The sequence below is a fragment of the Panthera tigris genome, chromosome D2 (assembly GCF_018350195.1).
Source record: "Panthera tigris isolate Pti1 chromosome D2, P.tigris_Pti1_mat1.1, whole genome shotgun sequence".
Classification (NCBI taxonomy): domain Eukaryota; kingdom Metazoa; phylum Chordata; class Mammalia; order Carnivora; family Felidae; genus Panthera; species Panthera tigris.
Genome location: NC_056670.1, coordinates 81776108 through 81799865, shown reverse-complemented (window position 1 = coordinate 81799865; position 23758 = coordinate 81776108). Strand labels below are relative to the sequence as shown.

Below are 23758 nucleotides of genomic sequence, written 5' to 3'. Positions count from 1 at the left end.
AATTGATCACGTCACCAGGCCCTCGATACAGCCTTCTTCTAGGATGGGATTCTGCCTCTGTTTCGTGTCTGATTGGGGCTGAACTGCAGCTGTATATAAGAAGATGCTTTATGCAAACACTCCAACACGTTGGGTGCTTAATATACAAACACAAGCCATGGAATGAGGCTTGAAGTGATCTCTGGAGACCCCGTAGTTGAGTGGGTTCCAACCTGGATGAGCATCAGAGTCTCCCAGCAGGCTCCTAAACTCCACTCCTGGAGTCCTGGTTTGCTCTGGAGTAGATCTCAGGAATCTGCATTTCTTAAAAGTTTTCCAGAGCCCAGAGAGGAGAGAGGATATCCCCAAAGGCACTCCTTGAGTCGTTCAAGGTGAGCACGCAGCCTGCTCTCCAAAGACACCCTTCTAAACAGCAGTGCTATATGTGAAGTTTGCCCCTGTGTGTCCCCTACACAAATTCATGGCCTGCTAGCAGCACAGAACATTTGGGAGCACTGCTCAGGGCTCTAGGAGCACCGGCCCTGGTGACAACAGTCACGCCTGTCATCAGCTGGGGATGACCAGTGAGTTTGGTCTTTTATCTTTGTGCATTTCAAAAGAGAAATATGTACACAACATAGAGGTTAAGTACAAGTCTGTACGGATTCATCTTTGGACACGTGGCAGGGATGCTTAACAAGGCTTTCTTGGGGAAGGACAGAGCCGTGCCTTTGAGGAAGGGGCTGGGGCTCACTCGTGACCTGGCGTCAGCTGTAAACTTGGAAGAAGCCCACAGAGGGCAGTCACTAGCTCCCACCTGGGAGAAGCATGTCAGGACCATCGTGGTTGGGGGAAGGCAAAAGCAAAATGGAGAGCTGCCTGGCCCTTAACACCCAGCCTTCACAAACGATTTTAGACATGGAGATATGTTTATTGCACATCAGTGATGGAAACTCTGCCACCAAGTCCTTGGGATTCCCAAGAGAAAACCTCACTCTGCCCTGTTGCGAGTTTCCAGAAAAAAACCAAACCCAACATACTAACAAACAAAAACGGAAGACAGCATCCTGTTAACCCCAAACTTCTTATTTTTAATGACCGTATGACTCAATTACACCCAAGTATGAGTTTCCAAACATTTGCAAATGAAAGCAAAGTCACAGGTAATGTGTTGAATATGTATTTTTCATCACTCTTTGATTTAATGAAGTTGCTGGAAAATGGATTCCTTCTTCCAGCTTTCCTGTGAGCTGCTTTAAAATTCATCCTTTAATATAGTTATTAGGGGTGATGACATAAAGTTCTCTCTGGGGAACAAATTATTTTCCTCTGTAGGACTTGAAACTCTTAAAATCCAATTTGCTGTAAAAGCTTACAAGAAAAAAAAAAAAAATCAATACAACTTTTGCCGACCAAACTAGTTTTTGGGTGGCAATGATTTTATAGCCTTCAATGGAGTTTGAATTTTGTGGCCTTTGGTTTCTACAACCTCTAAAATGGAATCGTTCAGGCTTTTACACTCTCTTTTTAGAAACAGAGGGAGGCTATCCACAGGAGGCTTACATTTCATGCAGAGAACCATCCTTGGCCAACAAGAGCCCTGGGCCCAGCTCCCAGGGTTTCTTATCACAAAGTAATTCCAATGCAAATAGATGCCTACAGATCTGTGGCAAGGTCACATCCGTTAGGATGGCTTGTTGTAAAATACCAAACCAAAACAAAACCCGAAAATGACAACTATGGACAAAAACATGGAGGATGTGATTCCTCAAAAGATTAACAACAGAATTACCATTTGATCCAGAAATCCCACTTCTGGATATGCACACAGAAGAAATAAAAGCAAGGAAAAAACCAGATACCTGTGCACCCATGTTCATAGCAAGATTATTCGCGACCGACCCAAAGTGGAAGTAACCTAAATGTCCACCGACAGACGAATGGACAAACAAAATGTGGCCCATTCATCCAGTGGAATGCTCTTTAGCCCAAAAAAGAAGGAATTTCTGACACAGGCTACCACTTGGATGAACCTTGAAGACATCATGCTGAGTGAAATCAACCGGTCCCGGAAGGACAAATACCACAGGACTCTACTTACGTGAGGTACCTAGAATGATCAGATCCATAGAGACTGAAGGGTGGTTTCCAAGGGAGGGGAGAACGGAGGGTTAGCGAAGAGATTTTTGGCAAGATGGCAAGATGGAGGGAAGGGATGGTTGCACAACAGCGTGAATGTCCTTAATGCTGCTGAACATACTCTGAATTGGTTAAGATGTTACATTATATGTTAGGTATATTTTATTACAAGGAAACATACGTATATTGTAAGTCGGCTCAAATCCAGAGCTCAGCCCCACTCGACCCTGAGAGGTCACACTGGCTAGCGTGCTGCTGATGGAAGAAGCCACTGAGGTGAGGCTCTGGGAAGGCCAGGGTCAAAGTGACCACATAGATGTCTCCTCAGAGGTACAGCCTCACCTGTGTCAGGGCCCCAAGTGGCAGCCTGGGACCCCCGGCCCAACAAAGTGGCCTGGGGTCTGCTGCTGGCCAGGCGCAGGGTGACCCTGGCCTCCACCCTCCCTCAGCCCCCTTTACTCAGCCTGCTGTGTGGGGATTAGGTCAGCCAGTACCCTCCTCGCCGCCCCCATGAGAAAACGGAGCCTGAGAAGGTGAGCCGTCCTCAGTACACGGCAAGTGTAGACAGAGCTCCGGGAGAACCGGTCTGGATGTCCCCCCCCCCACCCCCACCACCAGGCTCACGAAGTGAACAAGTTACTTCCCACTGGACACAAGACACCCTCTGGACCTGTCCTTCTAAGACCAGTTCCCTCTAAGGAAAGACTCAGAGGCCTCCGGAGTAGAGAAGCACAATAATAACATAAAGAATTACAGCAGGGAGAACACAAAGGAGGACCCCCCCGCAGACCCCCACCAGGGAGAACACGACGGGTGGATGCTCTGCAGTGGCCCACCTGTGCCTCCCACTTAGGCAGCACGGGCGAGAGCGCCTTTCCAGGGACAGGCTGCGACCTCTCATATTCTATTCTGTCAACACCACACAGAGATTTTCTAGCAGAGACAGATCAGGCTCATTTGCAAGAGAGGACTTTCTGTGTGTTCAGATTCACAACTGCAGCCTAGGAGTTGAGTTAATCATGGCAGCGGTGGGGGTGGGGGTGGGGGTGGGGGGGTGGTTCTCGGGGGACAAACACGGCTGCACGCACTGTGGCCGACGTCCACACTGGCTGGCATGTGTGCTGAGGTGGCCTGGGTGGATGCGGGTCTCGACTCGGCTCTTCTCCCCGCTCCGGCCCAGCTGGGAGGCCATCAGACATTTACCTGCCATGCAATCAGGTCTTTGAGCTTCTCAATCTTCTCATGGGCCTCTGGATGTTCCTGCAGGTACCGCTCCGTGAAGAAGGCCTGTGGAGACAGGGAGAGCCACTCAGCACGCCGCTCACCCGACCCACGTTTTTGCGCCTGACCCTGGGGACAGAACCGTGTATAGAACAGACCCGCCTCTCGCAGGGAATGGACCTTCCCCAGCGCTCGGCGCGAAATGTCTGGTTAGGTCCAACGCAACAAGTGGAGTGAACGGGCAGCCCAGGGGGCGACGTAGGGTGGCACCTCTGTCCTCGGAAGCCAGCAAAGCCACAGGTGACCTGGATCGCTCAGCCCGCTGGGTGGCGGCTCCCCAGCCGTTTGCCTGCCCCCATCTCCCACCCTGCCCCCTGCCCTGGGCCTGCCCTACACCTAACGGCTGCTGAGGGCAGAGTGCTCCCTCCTTGCCCAGGACAGTCACTCCTGTTAGCCAGCTCTCTGGAGGTGCCCTTTTTGTCTCAGCTCTTACTCCGTCTGGACAAGGGCTCAGCACACTCTTCTGGGAAGGGCCTCAACTCTGCCATTGTTAGGTCGGGAAAACAGCCCCAGACACTAAGGAATGAATGGCCGCGGCCAAGTTCCAGACTTGAGTACTAAAACAGGGAGCGGGGCCGTCCCGGGGCCTCAGTCGATTAAATGGCCGGCTCTTGATTTTGGCTCAGGCCATGATCGTGGGGGATTCCCAAGGCCCTGCTTGTGATTCTCCCTCCCTCTCTATCTGCCCTTCCCCTGCTCGTGCTGTCTGTCTCTCTCTCTCAAAATAAGTGAACTTAAAAAAATGTAGACTCCTGGTCTGGACCACACCCCGTGTCCTTGACTCCTGCTCATTCCTAATGAGATATTTTCCAGGGAGACCAGTCGTCCTTCTTCCCCTACCTCCCGTGCCCACCTATCCCAGATGTTCTAATTCTTTCGTCTTTGGCTAAAACTCTGTCTCTTGGCCTTTGATGATCCCAGAACTCTTGAAAGCCACCTGAGGGCAGCCCTGTAGAGCTCCATCAACCCAACCTGGGGGGACAGTGTCCAGGGGAGTCACGCTTGGGGTCGGGCCTGGACCTTCTACAGCCGGCACAGGGCGCCTCTGGGAGCTCCCGGCCTGGCCTTGGCGCAGTCCCTGCTGAGGTCGGTCAGTGAGAGCAGCGCTCTCACTTTCAGGGCTTGGACATAAGCGTCTAGAGACAGTCTGTCCCAGGACAGGGCCGTACTGCGGGCATGTCACGTGCCTTTTCATAGTTCGCAAAGCCTCCCATGACGGCAGGGTCCACGATGCCGTTGAGGAGCATGGAGAGGGGGTTGATGGGGAGGCTGGGGTCGTGCAGGTGCTGCTGAATCATGCTGTTCATCTTGTCGTTGGTCAGCTGCATGGTCTCGATGGCATTCTCCAGGGGGCTGATCTCCACCTGCGGGGAAGAAGGAAGACGTGGCTCGAGGCCAGCTGCGTCCACGGCACCGGGGGCCTCTGGTGACGAGCGTTTCCAACTGGGGCCAGGCTTCCTATTCCCCCATGCACCTTTCTTCCCGGGGGGTTTGCTGGGAAGGGTCCCTTATCACCCAAACAAGAGCAACTGGGTATTTTCGCATCGTGTCGTTGCGCATTTCCAAGGGTGTGGCCCTCACACACAACTCCCAAAGGGATCAGACGAGGCTGTCTGGCTCTGATGTGTGTGCATATGTGTGTGGGTGCGTGTGTGTACATGCGTGTGTGCCTGCGTGTGTTTGCACACGTGATCTGCTTGTTTAAAAATGGGTAACGTTTTGAGAAATTTTGAGCAATCTGGCAGTGTCCCTGAGGCAGGAGGCCTAGGCACCATGTAAGCCCCCTGTGCCTGTTTGGTCAGGGAGGCAGAGGAGGGCTCTATGCTGGTCTCTACATCAGATCCCATACCCTCTTATGAGGGAATGGCTTCACCATCCCAGGGAGAGCACATCACCACTTCCAATGGCCCCCTGTAGGAAAACCTGCCACTGGTCGGCAGGACATTTAGTGTAGGAGGCAGGGGACTGCCGTCCATCCTGCAAATGCCCTCCTCTCTCTGGGGGCCTGCAGCTTCCTGCAAGGCCCAGCCGAGCACGCCTCGCTAGCTCAGCACTAAGGTGTCATGAAAACACGGCCGGGTTTAAAACAGTCACGACCCCTTCCTGCCAGGCCTCTCTCTGATAGATGCTCAGCTGGGCCACAGAGCCACACCCAGGGGTGATCTCAACACACGATCATTTTGGTCCTTCCCAAAGAGGCGGGATGGGTCCCCACCCGAGCCTGGGAACCCCAGGGCCTCTGCAGCAAGGAGGAAAGCAGAACAGGCTGCTTTCTTTCTGCTGCAGCTCCCGGGTGGGGGGGGGGTGCTTGCTGGACAGAGGGGAGCAGGGGAAGCGGGGACTTGAGCAGGGACAAGTCTGCTCACGGCCGGTCCCAGAGTCTAGAGTGACACTCGGAATCACTGTGGGGGAAGCCACCTGCTTTGCTGGCCCTGTGCTGCCCGGGGGCTGATGGACGGGCTGTAACACACAGAAAGGTGGCTGGCCACGTGCCAGCGGGCCCGCTGCCCCCGGGTGTCCCCGAGCCTGAACGGCACGTATCGCACGACCGCCATTGTCGCCGCATCCCTGGCTTTGTCAGACCCTGGAACGCAGTGTCCCAGCACACGGCTTTGCCAAGTCAACACAGCAGGGCGGTTTTCCATTGTGACCCACTGCTAACTCCCTGCTGAGGATCCCCTTTGCCTCAAGAAGGAACAGCTTCCTATTTTTGTCCAACAGCTAGGGCTAGCTGCCACCCCACATGCATCCCATGACGGCCCGTCCCAGGAGGCATGCACAAGGCAGGGGGGGTGGGGGGGGTGGGGGGAGGCAGGTGTCGGCAGCGGCAGCTCGGTTCTGCCGCTCTGGGATTATTCAGCTTCCAGCCTCTTAGTTTGTTAAAAATGGCAAACAGAGCCGGTGACGGAACCACATCTTTACAGAAAGTCGGGGCTCACCCCTCTCCACTTCCGAGCTGTTAAGCGCCTTCCTCTGGAAATCTGGCTGGCTCACGAAATCCCCGATTACTGAGGGCTTTGGGCAGAGGCTCATTAGGAAGATTAGTGCCTGTTTATGCGAAGTCCCCCACTCTGTCTTCTCACACACGTACGTCACCAGCTCTAAATGGTGCCAGCAAAGGCTTGCATTTCTGCCACCTGCCACAAATCTGAGCCTTCCATCCATCAGGACCTGCCTGGGTGCTATGGGGGACCCGGAGCGGGAGCTCCCAGAGCAGAAAATGGAAGTGCCCAAGGCAGGGACAGGCAGAGAGACCCGCGGCTCCAGAGAAGGAGGAGGGGGCACCTGGGAATGGGGGGGTGCGGATGTGGCCCAGAGCTCTGATTGGCATGGATGAGGGACACGAGGGGACACAGGGCTGAGAAGAGAGGCTCCAGCCACATTCAGGAACCAAATCAGGAGTTTCCAGGGGGCCTCCTTGTAAAGTAAATGGTAGGCACCACCCCTCTGGCTGAAAACAAAAGGCATTAGACACACGAGAAAACAGACACATTTCAGTCAGATCTCTTTATCCGGGCAAATGCCGCTCCCTGATACGTCTATAGATTCAGTAGGAATCTGCTTCTGGCTGGGGTAGAAGAGACTGCCCCATAGCTCACCACTGAGGCAAGGCAAAAAAGTTTAGCTAATGAGATGTGAGTCATTGTTTCTTTAAAAAGTGCCAGCGAGGGGTATATTCTCAAGCTATTTTTATTTGAAATGAGCAAGTACTATTAATCAAGTTGTTTGTCATGTAAATGGCAATAAAACCATCAGGAAGAAAGACCTTAAAAAGTGTATGTAAATTGCAACTTGTCTTAAACTTTTCATGTAGTTAACAGAGAGAGCTGTCAAAACAGTGCAGCGACGACTGGCTTTACATATCTCGGAAGGAGAAACGAAACCTTCGTTCTGGTTTCCTTGTAAGCCGGACCTGGTTGTGATCACCCAGCATTTCTGCTACAACCTTCGTGGACGAGGAGGGCTGATACCCCAAGGAACTCACGGGGTGGCTGTGGGTTAAGTCTTGTCTGACCTGGGGTCGCGGCGTGCGTACCGCACCCCAGAAGAGAGGGTATAGGACGGTCCCTTCTGGGGGGTATCCTTACCATGAAAACAGATTTGACCTCAAACCACCTTAGAATTCCAGGTAATTTGTACGCTGTGGTGTATATGGTCCTCTCGATCCACATGTTCTGCAAAGGGAACAGACACATGGTATTTGTCAGGAGAAGGGTGTGAGCAGGGTGACAATTCTCTGTGAGGCTAAGTCCTCCGGGCAGGACAGCTCTTCCCAGGACGGGTCGCAAGTGGCCCTTCCCCGTGCTCTGCGGGGCAGGTCTGCTCCGAGGTTAAGACCAAGGCTCCGCTTATCAGTCGGATGGTCCCACGAGGCCCAGCAGCGTCCCCTGCTTTGTTGGCCAAGGGTGCCAGCCTCTCTGACATCTGGGCAAAGAAAACAGACCAGGAGAGTCAGGGAGAGTTCTGGACGTCAAAATGAGGGAGGCTCCCTCTGAGGAAATAGATTTGTGGAAAGGCTCCAAGGAGTTCTCCGTTAGCCGTACTTTGCGTTACACTCAAAGGCAGAAAGGCTTTAAGGAAAACCTCAGTCACTTTTTCTGATACGAATCAATCCGTATTTCAGGCTTACATTTTTCTCTTGCACAACCAATGCCTATTTACATGAAAAACTAAGGATATGGAAAAAATCAGAGATGATGGCTTAAACAACTTGAGTATCGGTTGCTCAAGACTTCTTACTAAGCGTGACAAAACACGCGTATTGCCAGTAAATACCATTTTATAATCCATATTCTTCGTAGAATAGTACATTATGTATTGTGGGAAACTGCTTCAAGCCAGTAAATGTAACCGCACGCTGCGCAGAAGCCCGTGCAAGGGGTCTTACCCGCCCCCGCCTTCTGCCAGCGTCCAGCTTGTGGCAGCCTCGTCCCTACAATGGGCCATCGCTGGGCAGTGCGACGCTGTCAGCAGTGGTCCTGACATAAAGAGCTGGGACAGTGGAATGTCAGCAATTCCAGAGAGCCGGACTGGATCTCAGAGAGGCTTCTATCCCTGGCTTCTGAGGCTCCAGAGGGGAGAGGGAAGGGGCCCAGCTGAGGCCTCCCTCCTGTCTCCCCAGCTAAAGCTTCTTCTGGCCCCAGGAGGCGGCTCCCCCAGGTGCCTGTCCTAGAAAACAGCAGCCTGTGCCCTGAGAGCATCCGGACCACGCCTGCGGGGCGTCCCCAGGGGCCAACACAGCCAGGGTAGGGTCCCGGGGTTCCACCTCGGGCTTCCTGACCAGCCAGCTCTGGCTAACTCTGGCGCTCTTTCTCCGCCTCCCTCCTCCTCTGCTAGCCCGTTGGTTCCCAGAGCCTCACCCCTTGCTGAGTGGCCACCCCGAGTGCTGGGCCAGGTGGGGACAGCCTTCCCGGTGCCCAGCCCCTGGAGCCAGGCCACCTGCAGCAGGGCCGAGCCTGGCTTCTCATGGCTGCAAAAAGCCTCATGCTTATCTGGAAGCCTTAGGCTTTATCCGGTGTGTGAAAGACTAAATCCTGTGGCTTCTGAAAGCCTCTTCCAAGTGTGAGGGCCTAACAGGGCCATTAGGGGATTTCAGGGCCATTTAGAAGGAGCACAGCCCCCGAGGCTTTAGTGCAGCCCCAAATGTCAGGAGTCTCGGTTATTCTGAGCTTTGCCCCAATTGGCTGCACACCCATTGGCAATTTGCTTGACCTCCTTGTGCCTCTTTCTTTACGGTATGAGAATATACATGACTGCTGGATATGAGAGGTGTGAGGGAAAGTCAAGAAACTGCCCATAAATCCCACAGTCGAGAGACACTCCATAAACGATAGTGCTGTTGCCACGGGACCCTGACGGAGACCGCCAGAGAGCCACCGCCCTCGGCGCTGGTGTCTTGATTGGGCAGTGTCTCACTCGCCCCCTCCCTATTACAAGCCACGCCACAGTGACCAGTTACCAAGTAGGCCCGGGATGCCGGCATTAACCAAGAAGCACGGTCTTCGTTTGTCGAAACCGGCGTGCTACGTGGGAAAGACTAGAATTCACGGAATGAAAGCTCCAGCGGACACACAGGAAACGGCTCGGGGCAGGAAGGGCCTTCCAGCGCTGTGACTGGACACTGTGACGCATTGCCCTGAGGTCCGAAGAGTCCGGGAAACTTAGGGCTTCAAGGGGAGGCTGGGTAGAGGCAACTTTGCTGGAAGGGCTCCAAACTTCTCTCCAGGCCAGCAGCGGGGTGTAAGTGACCTTTCACCTTCTGTACCCCTCCTGACTGCAGGCAGGGGGACGTGGCTCCCAGCAGTGCCACCGGTCCCCCACCGAGGGTCCCCGTGGCCAATGCCTCCCTGTCTTGGGATTTCCAGAGGAGGCTTGCAGGGCAGAAGGAGGGAGAAATGTTAACGTTTAAAAAAACTGTGCTTTATCTCAAAGAATTGATTTATTCTTTGCAAATGGAATCCATTCAACCAGCTGTAGGCGCATTTTTTAAAAGGCTGCAAAAATCTGTGCTAACATTTCCGTGACTAATGCAGGGGACAGACATTTGGCAGCGTGTGATTGGTTGTCACAACTAGGGAGGTGCCACCAGCATCGATCAGGTAGAGGGTCAGGGATGCTGTGGCCCCGTCACAGAGAGTTACCCGCCCATGACTCGGGTGTCCGGGCGTACCCGTTACCTTGTGCTTCAGGGAAATTCAGGCGTTGGACAGCGAGCATCTGGGTCTCTGCCCTGCTCACCTCTGACTGCTTGTCATCTGCAAACAGCTGCATAAAGGGCTCGGCCCCTCCGTGTGCCTGTTTGTATCAGAGGCACCACCAGCAGGGTGTTCCCGGCCCCGGGGGCCCAGACGAGACAACTCAGAGAAGTCCAGGAGGGAAGCAAGTGTGCCCGGGGCGCAAGAAGTGGGACCACAGCACTTGCCCTTTCTGATAACTTGGAAGGCCTTGGCCACATCCTTCGTGAGATGTTCATCATTTCACTACATTTGAAGGGGTTAGGGTTTGGTTTTGGGATTTCTGCACCCAGGCCACAAAGACCTCTAACGCTGCACGTGCTCGCCTTTGAGGCCCGTTCTCCACCGGGAGTTTTGCGGGCGGCGGGATGAGTTCTTTGGGGTTTTTTTGGTTGTTGTTTCTTACCGCAAATTCATTGTCTGGGTTTTTCTCTCCCTTGCGGATCGGCCGAGAATATTCAAATCGCTGGACCTCGTTCACCCTGTAAAAACTGTATAGAGACAGATAGATCGTTAGACATTTAACCCCCAAAGCGGCTGATCTGCTTTCAGACGTGGGGTCTGGCCTGGCGACAGGTCACTGCATCCCTTAAAATATCCCCAACCTTGACCCGGAGCGATGGCTGTGGCTTTCTCTCCCCGCCAGGCTTGGAAGAGAGATGTTGGCGGGTGGAAAAATTACCCTGAGGTTTTGCCTCTTCCCTGTCCCTGGAAACCTTCCGGGGAGAAAAGATGCTGAGTAAGAGACGGGCACACACAGAGAAGAGGGGAAGCAAGGAGGGTGGAAACAGGCCTGAGCTCCCCGCTCTTGTGTTTCCTACTTCAACATCTTAATTCATAATTTATCACTTTCATATAGTGAATCCACAATTAGTTATTAATAAGTTATTAAAAAATTTTAAAGTATGCGTTTATTATTTCTAAAAAGGCCTTGTGTACCTGGATTTCAGGTCTACAGAAGGCAGGGCCTACAAGCAGCGACACATGAATGCATGGTACAGGCGTGTACCTTCTGTCCCTGGGGAGGGGGAGGCTTCCACACGTATACGAGAGCCCGACTTACTCGTCCCCTGCACTGAAAGGCAGGTGGCCTCCCCACATCACAGGGAAGCAGCTAAGCATAAGCTGCCGTTCACCATTTGCTCCAATGCCTCTTGCTGAGACAGACTGTGGCAAACCTCAAAATGTGTGCCTTGTGGAAGCAATCGTTCATCAATACAGAACCCTGGCTGCCTTTCCATTATGGCTAACGAGAGGTTAAAGAGAGGAGAGTGAATTCTGAGGAAGAACACAACCCACCAGACTTCAGGATACGAAAGAAACAGATTCGAAGCACTATCAGGCCGTTGAAGAGGTTAATTTCTTAACCAGAACATGCATCACATAGAAAAGAAAATCCTTCATATCAAAGAAACATCTAAAGCAGAGTGTTTTGACAGCATCGCTAAGTCGGGTGCAGTTCAACGGAGAGGCACAAAACCTCAGATTTGGGTAGCCGACTAGTGAGTCTAAAAATCTGCCTTATGATCCCATGTTATACAATCGTGGTGGTGCAGGGGTAAAGGGGTTCTGCACCCAAAAAAAGCAAATGTCCCAATCCCTTTTCCTGTCACACCGCGTGCAAACAGTCCGGCCCTCCCCACGCACGGGGACTCAGAGGTACTGGGCGTGGGGCTGGGTGGGTCACACGGAGACCAGAGTGCCCCCTCTGCCCTCCCAAGTTTTCCCGGCCTCCCCACATCAGGAAAGGAATAGTTCTGGTACCCTCCGGCAACACATTACTAACTTCTTCCCTCACTGTTTTGATGCTCAAAATAATTTGCTTCTCTTGCTCCTCAAAGTAAACAGAGCATCTGGAAAGCTCACCAAAGCCTAAAATCCATCCTTTCGAGGGGGAAATTCTTAGTAAGAGATCTGTGCACAGTCTTTCATCATCCGTATGCTGGGCAGGAGGAATGGGACGCTCACCTTACGATCTGCTCTGACACGGGCCGGTGAAATTTCGGGGGCAGGTCGAGTTTGGGCTTTACGGTGAAGCACTGAATGTCTAAGGGTGAAGAGGGTTAAGGATCACAAGGCAGCATGGACATGAGGCATGACAACGCCCCCAAGTACACCCAACCACCCAGGCGCACGGCGCTGAGATAGCATCCTGTCCCGCGGGGTTGTCTTAAAGGATACATTGGCCAGGCGAGTTTTTGATGTCGTCGCCTGGGGGAGATGTCGTCTTCATTTTCTCTGCGTTGGGGAACTGAGTTAAGAGGCGAGCTTCAAAATCTTCCCTGCGTTCGTACTCCTTCCCTCGGTAAATGAAAACTTTCCCCTGGAAACAGTGACATTCATTAAATAACACCACGGGGGAAGGTCAGGACAAGTTCACACACAAATGCACTGGTTTTCAAAATCTGCTTGAGAGTTTTCTTTAAAAAGCCATTGAATTGAAAAACAGCTTGTAATTACACTGGCCTTATTAATCAAGAACACACAAACAGGAGCCACATAAGTTAATAGTGTTTACGAAGCACTGAACACATTACCAAAGTCGGCGGGTGGATTTCAGCCTTAACAGTGACAATCAACCAAAATAACCACCAAGAACCAAGTGAGCAATCAGGGCCCACCCTCTAGTGGGCATGAGGTGGCGAGAGAGGGTAAAAGCACCAGGGCAAGGGCATCACGGTGTCCTAATTAAATAGCTTTCATCCTGCCGAGAGGAATTTAAGAGAGCGTGAGATTGAGGTGCGGCCTCAGAGCCTGAGCACGATGCTCCCAGCTGTCTCCTAGAGGACACAGCCAAGCGACCAGCAGAACCACAGGGAAAGGGGTCTAGAACAAAGTAGGGAGGTGTGAGGACCGCGGCCTCCCCAGTGGGGAGAGACCGGAGGCCGATGGGAGGACTGCCCTCACTGCCCCTTCAGTGCTGTACCAACAATTACCCAGTGATGAATGACAGGTTCAACATCAGAGTTCTCCTTCTAAAGACTGGCTTTTGGGGGCGTCCGGGTGGCTCAGTCAATTAAGCATCCGGCTTTAGCTCAGGTCATGAACTTGGGGTTCGTGAGTTTGAGCCCCGCGTCGGGCTCGGTGCTGACAGCTCAGAGCCTGGAGCCTGCTTTGGATTCTGTGACTCCCTCTCTCTCTCTCTCTCCCTCCTTCACTTGCACTATATCTCTCTCTGTCTCAAAAATAAATAAAGATTAAAAAAAAAAAAAACCTGGCTACTGTCCATCTCAAATGACACGTTGTCACCTCCATAAATTCCAAGCTGGAGAGTCCCTCTGGGGGTGGTGTTAGATGGCGGGGTGACCTCGGGGGTGGGTGTTAGGCCGGTGAGCCTTCTTCCTTACGCAGGCTGCCTTGTTGAGGCCATTTCTGTCCAGGTGTGACACAGTCACTCAGTAAACATACCTCTAAGGGATTTTCGGATTCTAAGATGTAAAAGTTCTGTGAACCTTCACAGATTCAACAGTGTCTTCTGAGCGTCAACTGAGTCATAGAAAGGTGGCAATGGGCGATGCGACACTACCATTGACTGTGGGGCCTACACCCCCGGCTCCCCAACATCCTGCCTCACCCCTAGGGCTGTCTGACCCTAAAGGAAGATGGCAACAAGGAAAAGGCGCCAAGGGACCGAAGAAACAGGAGGCTGGGGGCCGATGCTTTTCCTCACAGGATCTGTCGGCTGGGCAAGAGGCCCAGCCTGGCTGGTCATGAGTCAGGTGCAGCCCTGGTATCCGTCCTGACCCAGGCTGGCCAGGTGCCAGAGCGGAGGAAAGGCAGAAAGCCCACAGAATAGCACCCCACGGAATATTCTTACGCTTACCTCCTAGAGACTGAGTTCGAAGTCAAACTAAAATTTGTCTAATTAATGAATTTTCAAAAGATAAAGAGAGATCCTATGGTACTCAATTTCTTTCCTTCCCTAGTCCCGACTTATTCTGGGTCCCCATAAATCACTAAAGAAGGAACAGTTTAAGAATTGAATATTTTTTTCACTTTGTGCTTAGGTATGTCTTAAAGTACCCATTATAGAAGAAAAATGTTCTCTTTCTCTAAAAAAATAATGTCAAGCAGAAACCAAAGTAATATGTAGCCTTAATTAGAAATATAAATACACAGTGTGGGCATCTTTTAAAGCTATATAAAGCCAAACATTTCAGAAATTCAGGAAGATTTAATGTATTAACAGGCCACTACAAAACTCGCATGAATTTATTATGCTTTACACTAGAAGAAAGACATAATAATAAAATGTATATAAAGACTTTAATAGAAAAACACTAGTGAGTTATAGATGAAAGCACTACTAACATTTTCTAGAAATGTCAATTATTTTGCATTCTGAAGCAGTCCCTTCAAACATGAAAACAAGGGGGAAATGTATATGTAGTCAAAGATATTTATTCCTTGGAAGAACCATAAATATTAACATGAAAGCAAACAAACAACCAAAAAGGCAAACCCAAAAGCCAACGAGACTAATTCTTAAAGAAAAACAAAGCAAAAGGGACAGTTAGTTCCTCAGGGGCATTAAACAGCCAAACATTTTCCCCGAGTTTTTGTAACCGCTAATGTCATTGTCAGATTGACCCCTGCCAGGGGATCTGTGAAGCATAATAAATATACTGCTATAGTCCTGCGGAATTATTCAGGTGTGGCGGAGAAGTCAGTTCAATATTAATCATGCCCGTTAAACTCTTTATTCACACTTTGCATTTTGTCCTTTTGACAGGGGAGATGACCCAGTGCGGTCCCCAGAGCACACACATCGTGTGTGCCCTCCCAGCCCACTTACACGCCAGGCATCCATTGGCTCAGGGACCGCAAAGGGCCCGCCCCACCCACCGGCACGTCAGGAAGCCAGGGCAGAGCATAGTGAGTAGTGGGAAGTCACAGCACTGTCCTCAGAGGGCCACACACACTGTTAACACCTCAGCACAGCCATGATTTAGGCTCGATCTCTCTCTTAGAGACACATACATGGGGTCACACATACAGATTTATACACCTTAATGAAAGCCTTTAACAATGTCAACTCCAAGCTCATAATATTCTTCAGCTTGGTTTTTTATTTACATATAGTCAATTTCAGGGGCCCCTGGGTGGCTTAGTTGGTTAAGCGTCAGACTCTTGGAACTCGGCTCAGGTCATGATCTCATGGTTCATGGGATTGAGCCCCACGTCAGGCTCTGCGCTGACAGCACAAGGCCTGCTTGGGATTCTCTCTCTCTCTCTCTCTCTCTCTCTCTCTCTCTCTCTCTATCTCTCAGAATAAATAAACTTCTTAAAAATAAAAATAAAATGTAGTTAACTTCAAAATCCTCCCTAATTTAGGGCTCATAACCAAATGTCCTTTATTCATTCTTTGGGAAGAAGATTTTCTCCAAAATCTGGGTCTCTGGTCAACTGCTGTCCCGGGCATGTGGTGCCACAGCTACACGAGGAAAGCTGAGGTGTCAAGGAGAGAGGACACACCAGCAGGGACAGGGTAGGGACAGATGCCCCAGTCACCCCAGACCTTGAGTGAGTGGACAAATCCACGGGTCACATTCTGAAGCAGACCAGACCTGGGAGGCTCACTTGTTGATGTCATATCAACAATGACAGGTCCTCAGCAAGTAAGTCCTTCCTGCTTGTGGCGGCATGAAGGGACGTCAGGAACGTCTGTGCAGTCAGAACCACCAGGGTCAAAGGAACACAGCTCCGGGACTAGGAAAATCTCCTTCCTGGATCTAACTGCCCCACACAGCTATGCTCTAGACAAGAGATCCCGCTTTCCCCAAACCAGAGGAATCACCTGTGGTCTCCCAGAATAAGAGAAAACCATGTGCCTTCAAAAAATGTCTTAAGAAATGACAGGAAATCATGGCCCATTGGTCAATGGTATCCAAGAGAAACTTTAAACAATTCTACTAGTAGGTCAAGCAGCATTTAATTACACAATTTCTCCTTTGGCCTCATGAGTGCTAAGAAATGGGCATTTGGCTGACGATTACAGTATTTCTTCAATCCCGTGTCAAACAGCACATGCCTATCAAAGGAATGGAAGGTGATTCAGAGTCCCCAGCAATGTGGCCGGAAAAATGCCCTTACAATTTCTCACATAATTAAAAATACACATGTTCACGGCAGTATGATTCACCATAGCCGAAACAACTCAAATGTCCATTGAAGGACGAATGGATCAACAAAACTGTGGTATATCTATACAATGGAATACTCGGCCATAAAAAGAAGTGACATTCAGATTCATGCTCCGACATGGATAAACCGTGAAGACAGTATGTCAAGGGAAAAAGGTCAGACACGAGAGGGCAAAGAGTGTATGATTTCGCTTTATGAGGTACCTAGAAAAGGCAAATTCATAGAGACAGGAAGTAGAACGGTGCTGCCAGGGGCTGAGAGGTGAGGGAACGTGGAGTCACTGTTGTCCTGGGTACAGAATTTCAGGATGGAAAGATGAAAAAGTTCCAGAGATGGATGATGGCACAACAATGTGAATGTGCTTAGTGCCACTGAACTGTACCCTTAAAATTGGTTAAGGTGGCAAATTTTATGTCACCTGTATTTTACCACAATTTAAAAAAACACACCTAAATCTCTGAAGGAGAGTTCTGTTTAGGGAAGTTCAGATGGAAAGCTTATATGCAACCAAAGAAAATGTTATCAGCCCTTCTCTCACACCCTAAGCTAAGCGCAAAGCTGTTAAGAGTACAGAGTCAGACTGCGACCCACGGATGCAAAGTCCAAATCGTCCCTCAGAATGGGAAGGGGCTCTCTGCCCAGGCAGCAATCTTGGCTTCGATGAAACAGAATCAAAATTTACCCGAAGGAATGTGGGGAATCCTTGTCCGTAGTAGCCAACAGCGAAATAGTCAGGCTTAGGTCTTATCACTTTGACGATGTTTTCATAAAACTGAGCCTGTTTTTTCTGAAAGGAAGAAAGAACATTTCAGGTTTGAATAGTGCATTTGAGCATTTGTTCTTCTAGAATCTTCCAGCGGGCTCTACAAGCTTTGGCAATTCCAGTTGGGTGGGAGGGTGACGATGAGGGAGGTGCCACGCACCTGGTACATCTGGATACCTCGACGCACGGCTTGGACAGAATTTGTCCCTCACCCCCAGTGTTGAGCAGGGAATCTGCCCAAAAGAGCGAAACTCAGTAACCAGTATGATTTATCTGTGTTCTCAAAAACCAAAGAGGTGCCACAGAAATGGTTTTCCTTCTGATTAAGTGGCTGGTCTTTAGTATTTTAAAAACTGGTATCAGTTAGATACTGGGCCACATTAAAGAGGAATTTAAAAGGGCAGAATTCTGGTCTAAATTAATGATAAATATTATATATACCATCATAAAGTAGATCTGCTGAATACAAACAGTGTGTCTGTAGCAGGAGAAAGGTCTGGGTTACTCTCCCTTCACCCACCTACCTTGTAGACGGGGTCAGTTTTAAACCAGCAGAGGTTCTCAGAGACTCTGGGGCCACCAAGAGCTCTGTACATGTGGGGTCAGCGGTTGTTTACAGCTTTAGTCTGGTTACCAAAGCTCAGTTGGGAATAAACGTGAGTGCTCGTGAGCCAGAATCGGTCAGCAAATACATCAAGACTCTCATCCTGGACAAAATGGGGGACCATGGCCAAGCCCACAGAAGGCCTGAGGGGAATCCCAACGTCAAAACGGGAAGGGAAATCCCAGAAAAACAAGTGTGGATTGCCTGTGTTTACTTAACTAGAAAGAAAAGAAGACCTACCAGCAATTCGCTGAGTTGTTCGTAATCAAACATCTCGTTTTCATACTGTTCAGCAAGTTCCTTACCCAGAGCAATGGCCTCCTCCCACATCTGTGAAGAAAAAGAAAGAGAAACTCAAACCTGAATCATGCAGTCAAGGAATGAAATAGTAATACAACTGTTCATAAGAAAACAATTTGGAAATACGCTTGCTGAATATGAAAACACTACGAGAATAACGTGGGAAAAATACAAATATTTTCTAGAGGCTCATGACCAGATGTCAGTTGACTAAACTTGTCCACTACTGGCTCATCAGTCACGCCTCTGCCCAGGGTCAAAGCAGTCTGCTGGCCGGTTCTGGCCTGCTCCATCTACTTCCCACTGCCAGGGAAGGTCTCTGATGCCGATCCATCGGAGCGGCCGGTTAGCCGGGGGTAGGAACCACGGGGCTACAAGAGGCTACAGGGAGCCTGGTTTTGCGATTTTCCCAAATCATCCCATTGAATAAACACAACAGTGGACTGTCAGTAAGAACAGGATGTCTTTCAATGCTAAATTAAAGCTTGCAACAAGCTGCTTTACGTGTGCAAATACTGTGAGGCTTTAAAGCCTGCCATCATTTTGCAAGGGGGAACTTTCTGTGGCAGTAGTTTGAAAGTAGGTTTCCAATCAAGTAACTGACTTATTAGAAGGCTGATAGACTTTGGCGTATGTGGAATAATTAATGGATACATATACTAAGACCTGAATTTCCCTTCTTTTTCTTGGGAAAAATAAAGTGGTGGACTTGAGAAGAATATGTTACATATGGAGGAACCACCTCCTCCAGGAAGCCTTTCTGGACGCCAACTCTCCGTGTGCTCCCACGATGACCCAGGATCCTCTGACTTCCAACCTGGTGGTAATGTACTGAAACAGGAGTGCTTCTCTGTCATTCCTCCTTAGAGACCACAGGCCCCTTGAGGGTAGGAACTGAGCATTATTAAAACCTCTGGACCACAGCTGAAGGCCTACTGAAGAATGTTTACTAGAAGAACTGAAGATTATTGATTTAGAATCGGGAAAGCACCACACCAGTCCACATAACGTTTCCCCAGCCAGGAAACGCCCACTTCTTGATGGCTACCATTCCCACAAGATGGTGGCCACTAAAGTCAGGACAAGGGATTCTGAGCTTGCTGTCTGTCCAGCAAGTTCCTTGCCTCATTGGGTGGGTACTTCATCATACCCATTTTGCAGATAAGAAAGTTGGGGGTCAGACAGGTCAGTAACTGGCCCAAGGGCACAGAGAGGTGTACTTGGCCCAACCTGATCTTTTTCTAAAACTCTTGCTTTTCATGAATGTATTAGTTTGGGTTGCTATAATAAAATGCCATTGATGGGGTGGCTTAAACAACAGACATTTATTTCTCACTGTTCTAGAAGCTTGGAAGTTCAGGATCAAGGTGCAGGCAGATTCCGTTCTTGGTGAGGGCCTTCCTCCTGACTTGTAGAACACCAACTTTCTCACTATGTGCTCACAGAGCTTTGAGAGAGGGCTCTCTTCCTCTTCTCAGAAGAGCAGTGATTCCCATCATGGGGGCCACCCCTACGTATGACCCGATAGAAACACAACTACCTCCCAAAGGACTCATCTCCAAAGACAATCACGCGGTGGTCCAAAGTAAGAATTCGGTGGGGGCAGGGAGGAAACACAAACATTCAGCCCGTAACAATGACTATGTCCTAGCCGTTCCGGCTTCTCTCACTCCCTCCTGCTCGGATGGGTTTAAAAGGATACTTTGGGGCACCTGGGGACCCCAGTAGGTGAAGCATCTGGCTCTCGATTTCACCTTAGGTCACGATCTTACAGTTCAGGAGTCGAAATCCCATGGCAGGCTTTGTGCTAACAGCACAGAACCTGCTTGGGATTCTCTCTCCCTCGGTCTCTCTGCCCCTCCCCCACTGAGTGTGCGCACTCTCTCTCTCTCAACACAAATAAATAAATAAATAAATAAATAAATAAATAAATAAATAAACTTTATAGATAGATAAAAACTAGTCATGAATTCCAGGTTCCCACTGAGAACACAAGTGACCGGCTCCCATACTGGGCACACCCCCATCCCCGAACACCCATCTGCCGGTTGGTCTTTGCTTCTTCTGAGTAGAATGACCCCATCGAGGGCCTTACTTATTACTGAACAGCCCAACAGACTTAAAATACTCTTTATAGCTACTACTTAAATAAACCATCTGCTATTTTTTTTATGAGAAAAAAAAGCTATTCTGGAATGAGGGTTATACTTTAACAATTTGAAAGACAAAAATAAAAATAAGCCCAGAGTAGAAAAAGATTTCTGAGATGGGACCAGCACCCAGGAAAGAGAGAAAGTGGCCAAGATGCCCTTCCTGGGTCCACACACACTGTTCCCTTCCCAGAGCTGCCACTGTCTCCATCCCGCTGGCGCTTTCAGAGATGCCTTGCATTCTGGGATTATTTTAATCTCCTGTTCCAGATCCTCCTCGGGTCCTCTGCCGGGGCCCAAGCTCACATTTCTAGGAAGGGAAAACCTCTCTCGCACTTTCAATGTCTTTTTTAAGCTCCAGTAACCAATTCCTCCCTTAGAGTATTTCCATTTCAAAGAAAACTTTAACTTGTGATTCTTGGTCACAGGATTTTTCTTTAGTTTTCTGCAAACACACACTCTATTAGCTGCCTAGAATGTTAGGGCGCCTAATTCATTACTGAGTAAAAGCTTAATCTGTTTTTATCCTAAATGACAGAGGAGATGCTTTAGATACATATCGAAAGTAATTGTTTTTAAAAGAAATGTAAGTCTTGAATAAATACCTTATCCGACTCACCCTTGAAGTGACATAGTTGTGTTTTCTATCAGATTTTCTATAAATACACATTCCCTCCTCTTCCCCCAGTGTCTTAAAGGATTCTGCATTAGGGAGATTTAGATCTACTTTTAATTGGATAGGGCTCTAAGGAGTGTGGGCAATTCATATTTCTGATGAGAACACCTTGGAAGATATTTCAGTACCAGAGAGAAGATAGATTCAATGCGATCGAGATTTAGATTACCTCTGTGAAAGATTGGCTTTAACTCGTGGGTTTGAACTTCTGCCTTAGCTCCTGCACTAGGCTATGAAGTTTCCCACAGCCCTGAATGAGAAAGCATCAGATCCACACACACCTTTGTTTTCTGGTTTGAAATCCTTAGTCCACTTTATTGCATCCTTGAAATCGCTAGTTACTTGCCGCTCGGAGAACACTCTTTCCTCTGTCCCTTTTCTTCAGATGGTCTTAGCTACACTCTCTTGAGATGATAACCTTTTCTCTACCATTCTGAACCTCCCAGTAACCAGGAAGTACCACTTCTTCAAGTTTCATGGATACAAACTTTTTCTTTTCTTTTTTTTTTTTTTCCTTCTGGTGAAACTCCTTCCTTCGCTCCATGACAACAGTGGCTGTGGAGAACAGATCAGCTATTGATTTCCTATGGAGAACCGCACAGTTGACCCACAGGACGACAAGACTGACCTCCCTGGGCACGGGAGCCATGGTGGATGACAGGGTAGACGCCAGCCAGGATAACTGTCCCTTACTATTAATTCAGGCTGGCGATGACTCACCAGCACAGCGTGGACAACTCTGGTTGAATCCACTTAGTAGCTGTAAGTGACTCACTGGTGAAGATGTTTTATGGGATGTTTGAGTCTCAGTTATTCTTCCAAAATTCAGCTGTTTTTCCAGGCAATTGTTGGGGGAAGAGTCATATTCAACTGCATCTGAATTTCGAGTGTCCCACATAGGTCATGGACGTTTGAATGGTTGAGGATATGCAATGGTAGGGAAGAATCCAGAACACTGGTCGAGATCCCTCTGCACAGAGACGTGTGAGGTCTAGCTTTAGGTCTTGTCCAGTAAGCGAGGCCAGGAGCCTGTGAGTGACAGTCTCGTTCTAGTCCCTCTAGGATGAAGGGTGGGAGTCCCCAGGGAAGATGCGTGTCATGAGAAGGGCCATGGTGACTCGAGGTCTGTGGCTCAGCTGAAAGAATAGAGACCCTTGTAGACACCCACCCTCTCTCCAGGCCTCTTGCTCTTTCTTGAGCCAAGCTCCATCCTTGGTCCTCCTGGTGTTTTCAACCTGCGTCAGCTAGATCAAAGGATCCACCTTTTTGCAAAGACATTTCTCAGAGAGAGCGAGCAAGTCAGACCCCCCTCTCGCAGCCCAGCAGGTGCACTGTCTCTGTGGCCTGCGGCACAGGGCCGCCCGATCTGGCAGGAACAATGCCGTCTTCTCCTTGCACGTGCAGGCACAAGGCGGAGTTGGCATCTAGAAAGCCGGTCAGATGGGGCAGGAAGCCAGTGGGAACTGGGACTTAGGGAGGGCGTAGGAGGCCTTTATGAAAAGGTTCATAAAGGATTTATCAACAATAAGCCCTCCCCTCTGGAGCGGTCAAGTACTCAAGGAATCACTGCCCATCTAAGTCACGTTCACTAATATGGCTTGTTTCTCCCTACAGAAACTCTTTGCCTGTGAAAACAGAAAACTATTTGCTCAGCTTTTAATGCCCTGGAAGGAAACATATAAAACGCAGAGGTTTTGCATTTTTTCTTCAGGCCAGGACATCTGTAGTTCTGTGAGACTCTGAAAAGCCTAAATCAGGCTGCAGGGAAGGGATTGTGCTCCTTGATTCTGTAGGTAATGATTGGGCATCTACAACGGGAGCAGAGAGAACAGGGGGAGAGGAACAAAAGTGAGTACAGATAGCTCTTTGAGGAATCATGTAGACAGGAGGAGACTGACGGGCAGTCAGAACAAGAGAACTTCTTTTAAAGACGGGGGAAATAGGGTGTGGCTGTAGATGGAGGTGTATTAGTCAATAGCGAGCAAGGCGCTGACACGACACGGGCGGGACAGACGGGCTGGCCTGGCGTCCTGGGATGGGCAGGGAGGTCCGGGGCACAGGGTAGGAATGTGGAGAGTCCATCCCTCGGAGGAGGGAAGCAGAATCTATGGGCGCAGACACAGACGAGTGGATGAGGGTAGGCCAGGGATGTGTGGAGGTCAAAGGGGCATCACACTGCCCGGGTAACCGCTAGCTGGAAAGTCAACTCCTTTGAAAAAGAACTGATGCATGACGGGAACCTCATCACTCAGAACCACTTTAACTGCCTTCCAGGAAATAGAACCTCCCTGGACTTAGCAGAGGCGTCTCTTCCAATGTTCCAGCCACGTGAGGACGCTGATCCTCGCCCTGTCCCCAGGCGTCTCAGCTGTGCTGGGTGCCCTGGCTCCGCCTGGCATTTGCTCTTCTGACCCTGACCCATTTAATGGAGGCAGCGTGGGATCAGCTGACTTCACGTCTCCGGAAGTGCCACCACCCCTTCCTCATCCCTGCTGCCGGTGACCTTGCCCCAGGCCTCCAGTTCACAGGCCACCTCCCAGTGGGTCTCCGTCCCCTCTGCCCCCAACCAAGTAGCCAGAATTACCCTCTGAAAAGAGGAAAACGAATCATTGTTGCCTCTTCACGTGAAATCTCTCTGGCTCCTTGTGCTTCATGGAGTAAATCAAATCTTCAGGGGACGCGCAAGGCCACGGGTAAACTGGATCTCCAGTTCTCTACATCCGTGTGTCTCAGGATCCCTCACCCCCCACCCCGCAGACATACTTCTTGACTTCCTCAGGAAAGCGAGATGGCCTCAGGAGCCGTGGCCTTGGCCCTTACCTGTGCTGCTCCCATTCTTTGCAATTCCTGCCCTTCCCAGCCATTGCCAGGCAAACTTTATCTTATTCTTCAGGAGCCACCTCCTCCATGAAGCCTGCCCACTCTCCCTAGAAGTAATCACTCCCATACCTGTTAGACAGGTAGACCCAGCATCCACCAAAGTGTCAG

At 49.9% G+C, this 23758-nt stretch overlaps 1 protein-coding gene across 2 annotated transcripts in view; it reads right to left on the bottom strand.

Annotated features, from left to right (window-relative positions):
* DOCK1 (dedicator of cytokinesis 1) overlaps positions 1-23758 on the bottom strand; it is a 524611-nt gene that overhangs the window by 23793 nt on the left and 477060 nt on the right. For both annotated transcript variants that reach the window (XM_042961087.1, XM_042961088.1), the window contains exons 39-46: positions 17885-17974; positions 16960-17064; positions 12315-12456; positions 12102-12180; positions 10540-10624; positions 7488-7574; positions 4587-4763; positions 3322-3405 (exon numbers count right to left, since the gene is read on the bottom strand). In XM_042961087.1, coding sequence (XP_042817021.1) covers positions 3322-3405; positions 4587-4763; positions 7488-7574; positions 10540-10624; positions 12102-12180; positions 12315-12456; positions 16960-17064; positions 17885-17974 — 849 coding nt within the window. The remainder of the gene's footprint in view (positions 1-3321; positions 3406-4586; positions 4764-7487; positions 7575-10539; positions 10625-12101; positions 12181-12314; positions 12457-16959; positions 17065-17884; positions 17975-23758) is intronic.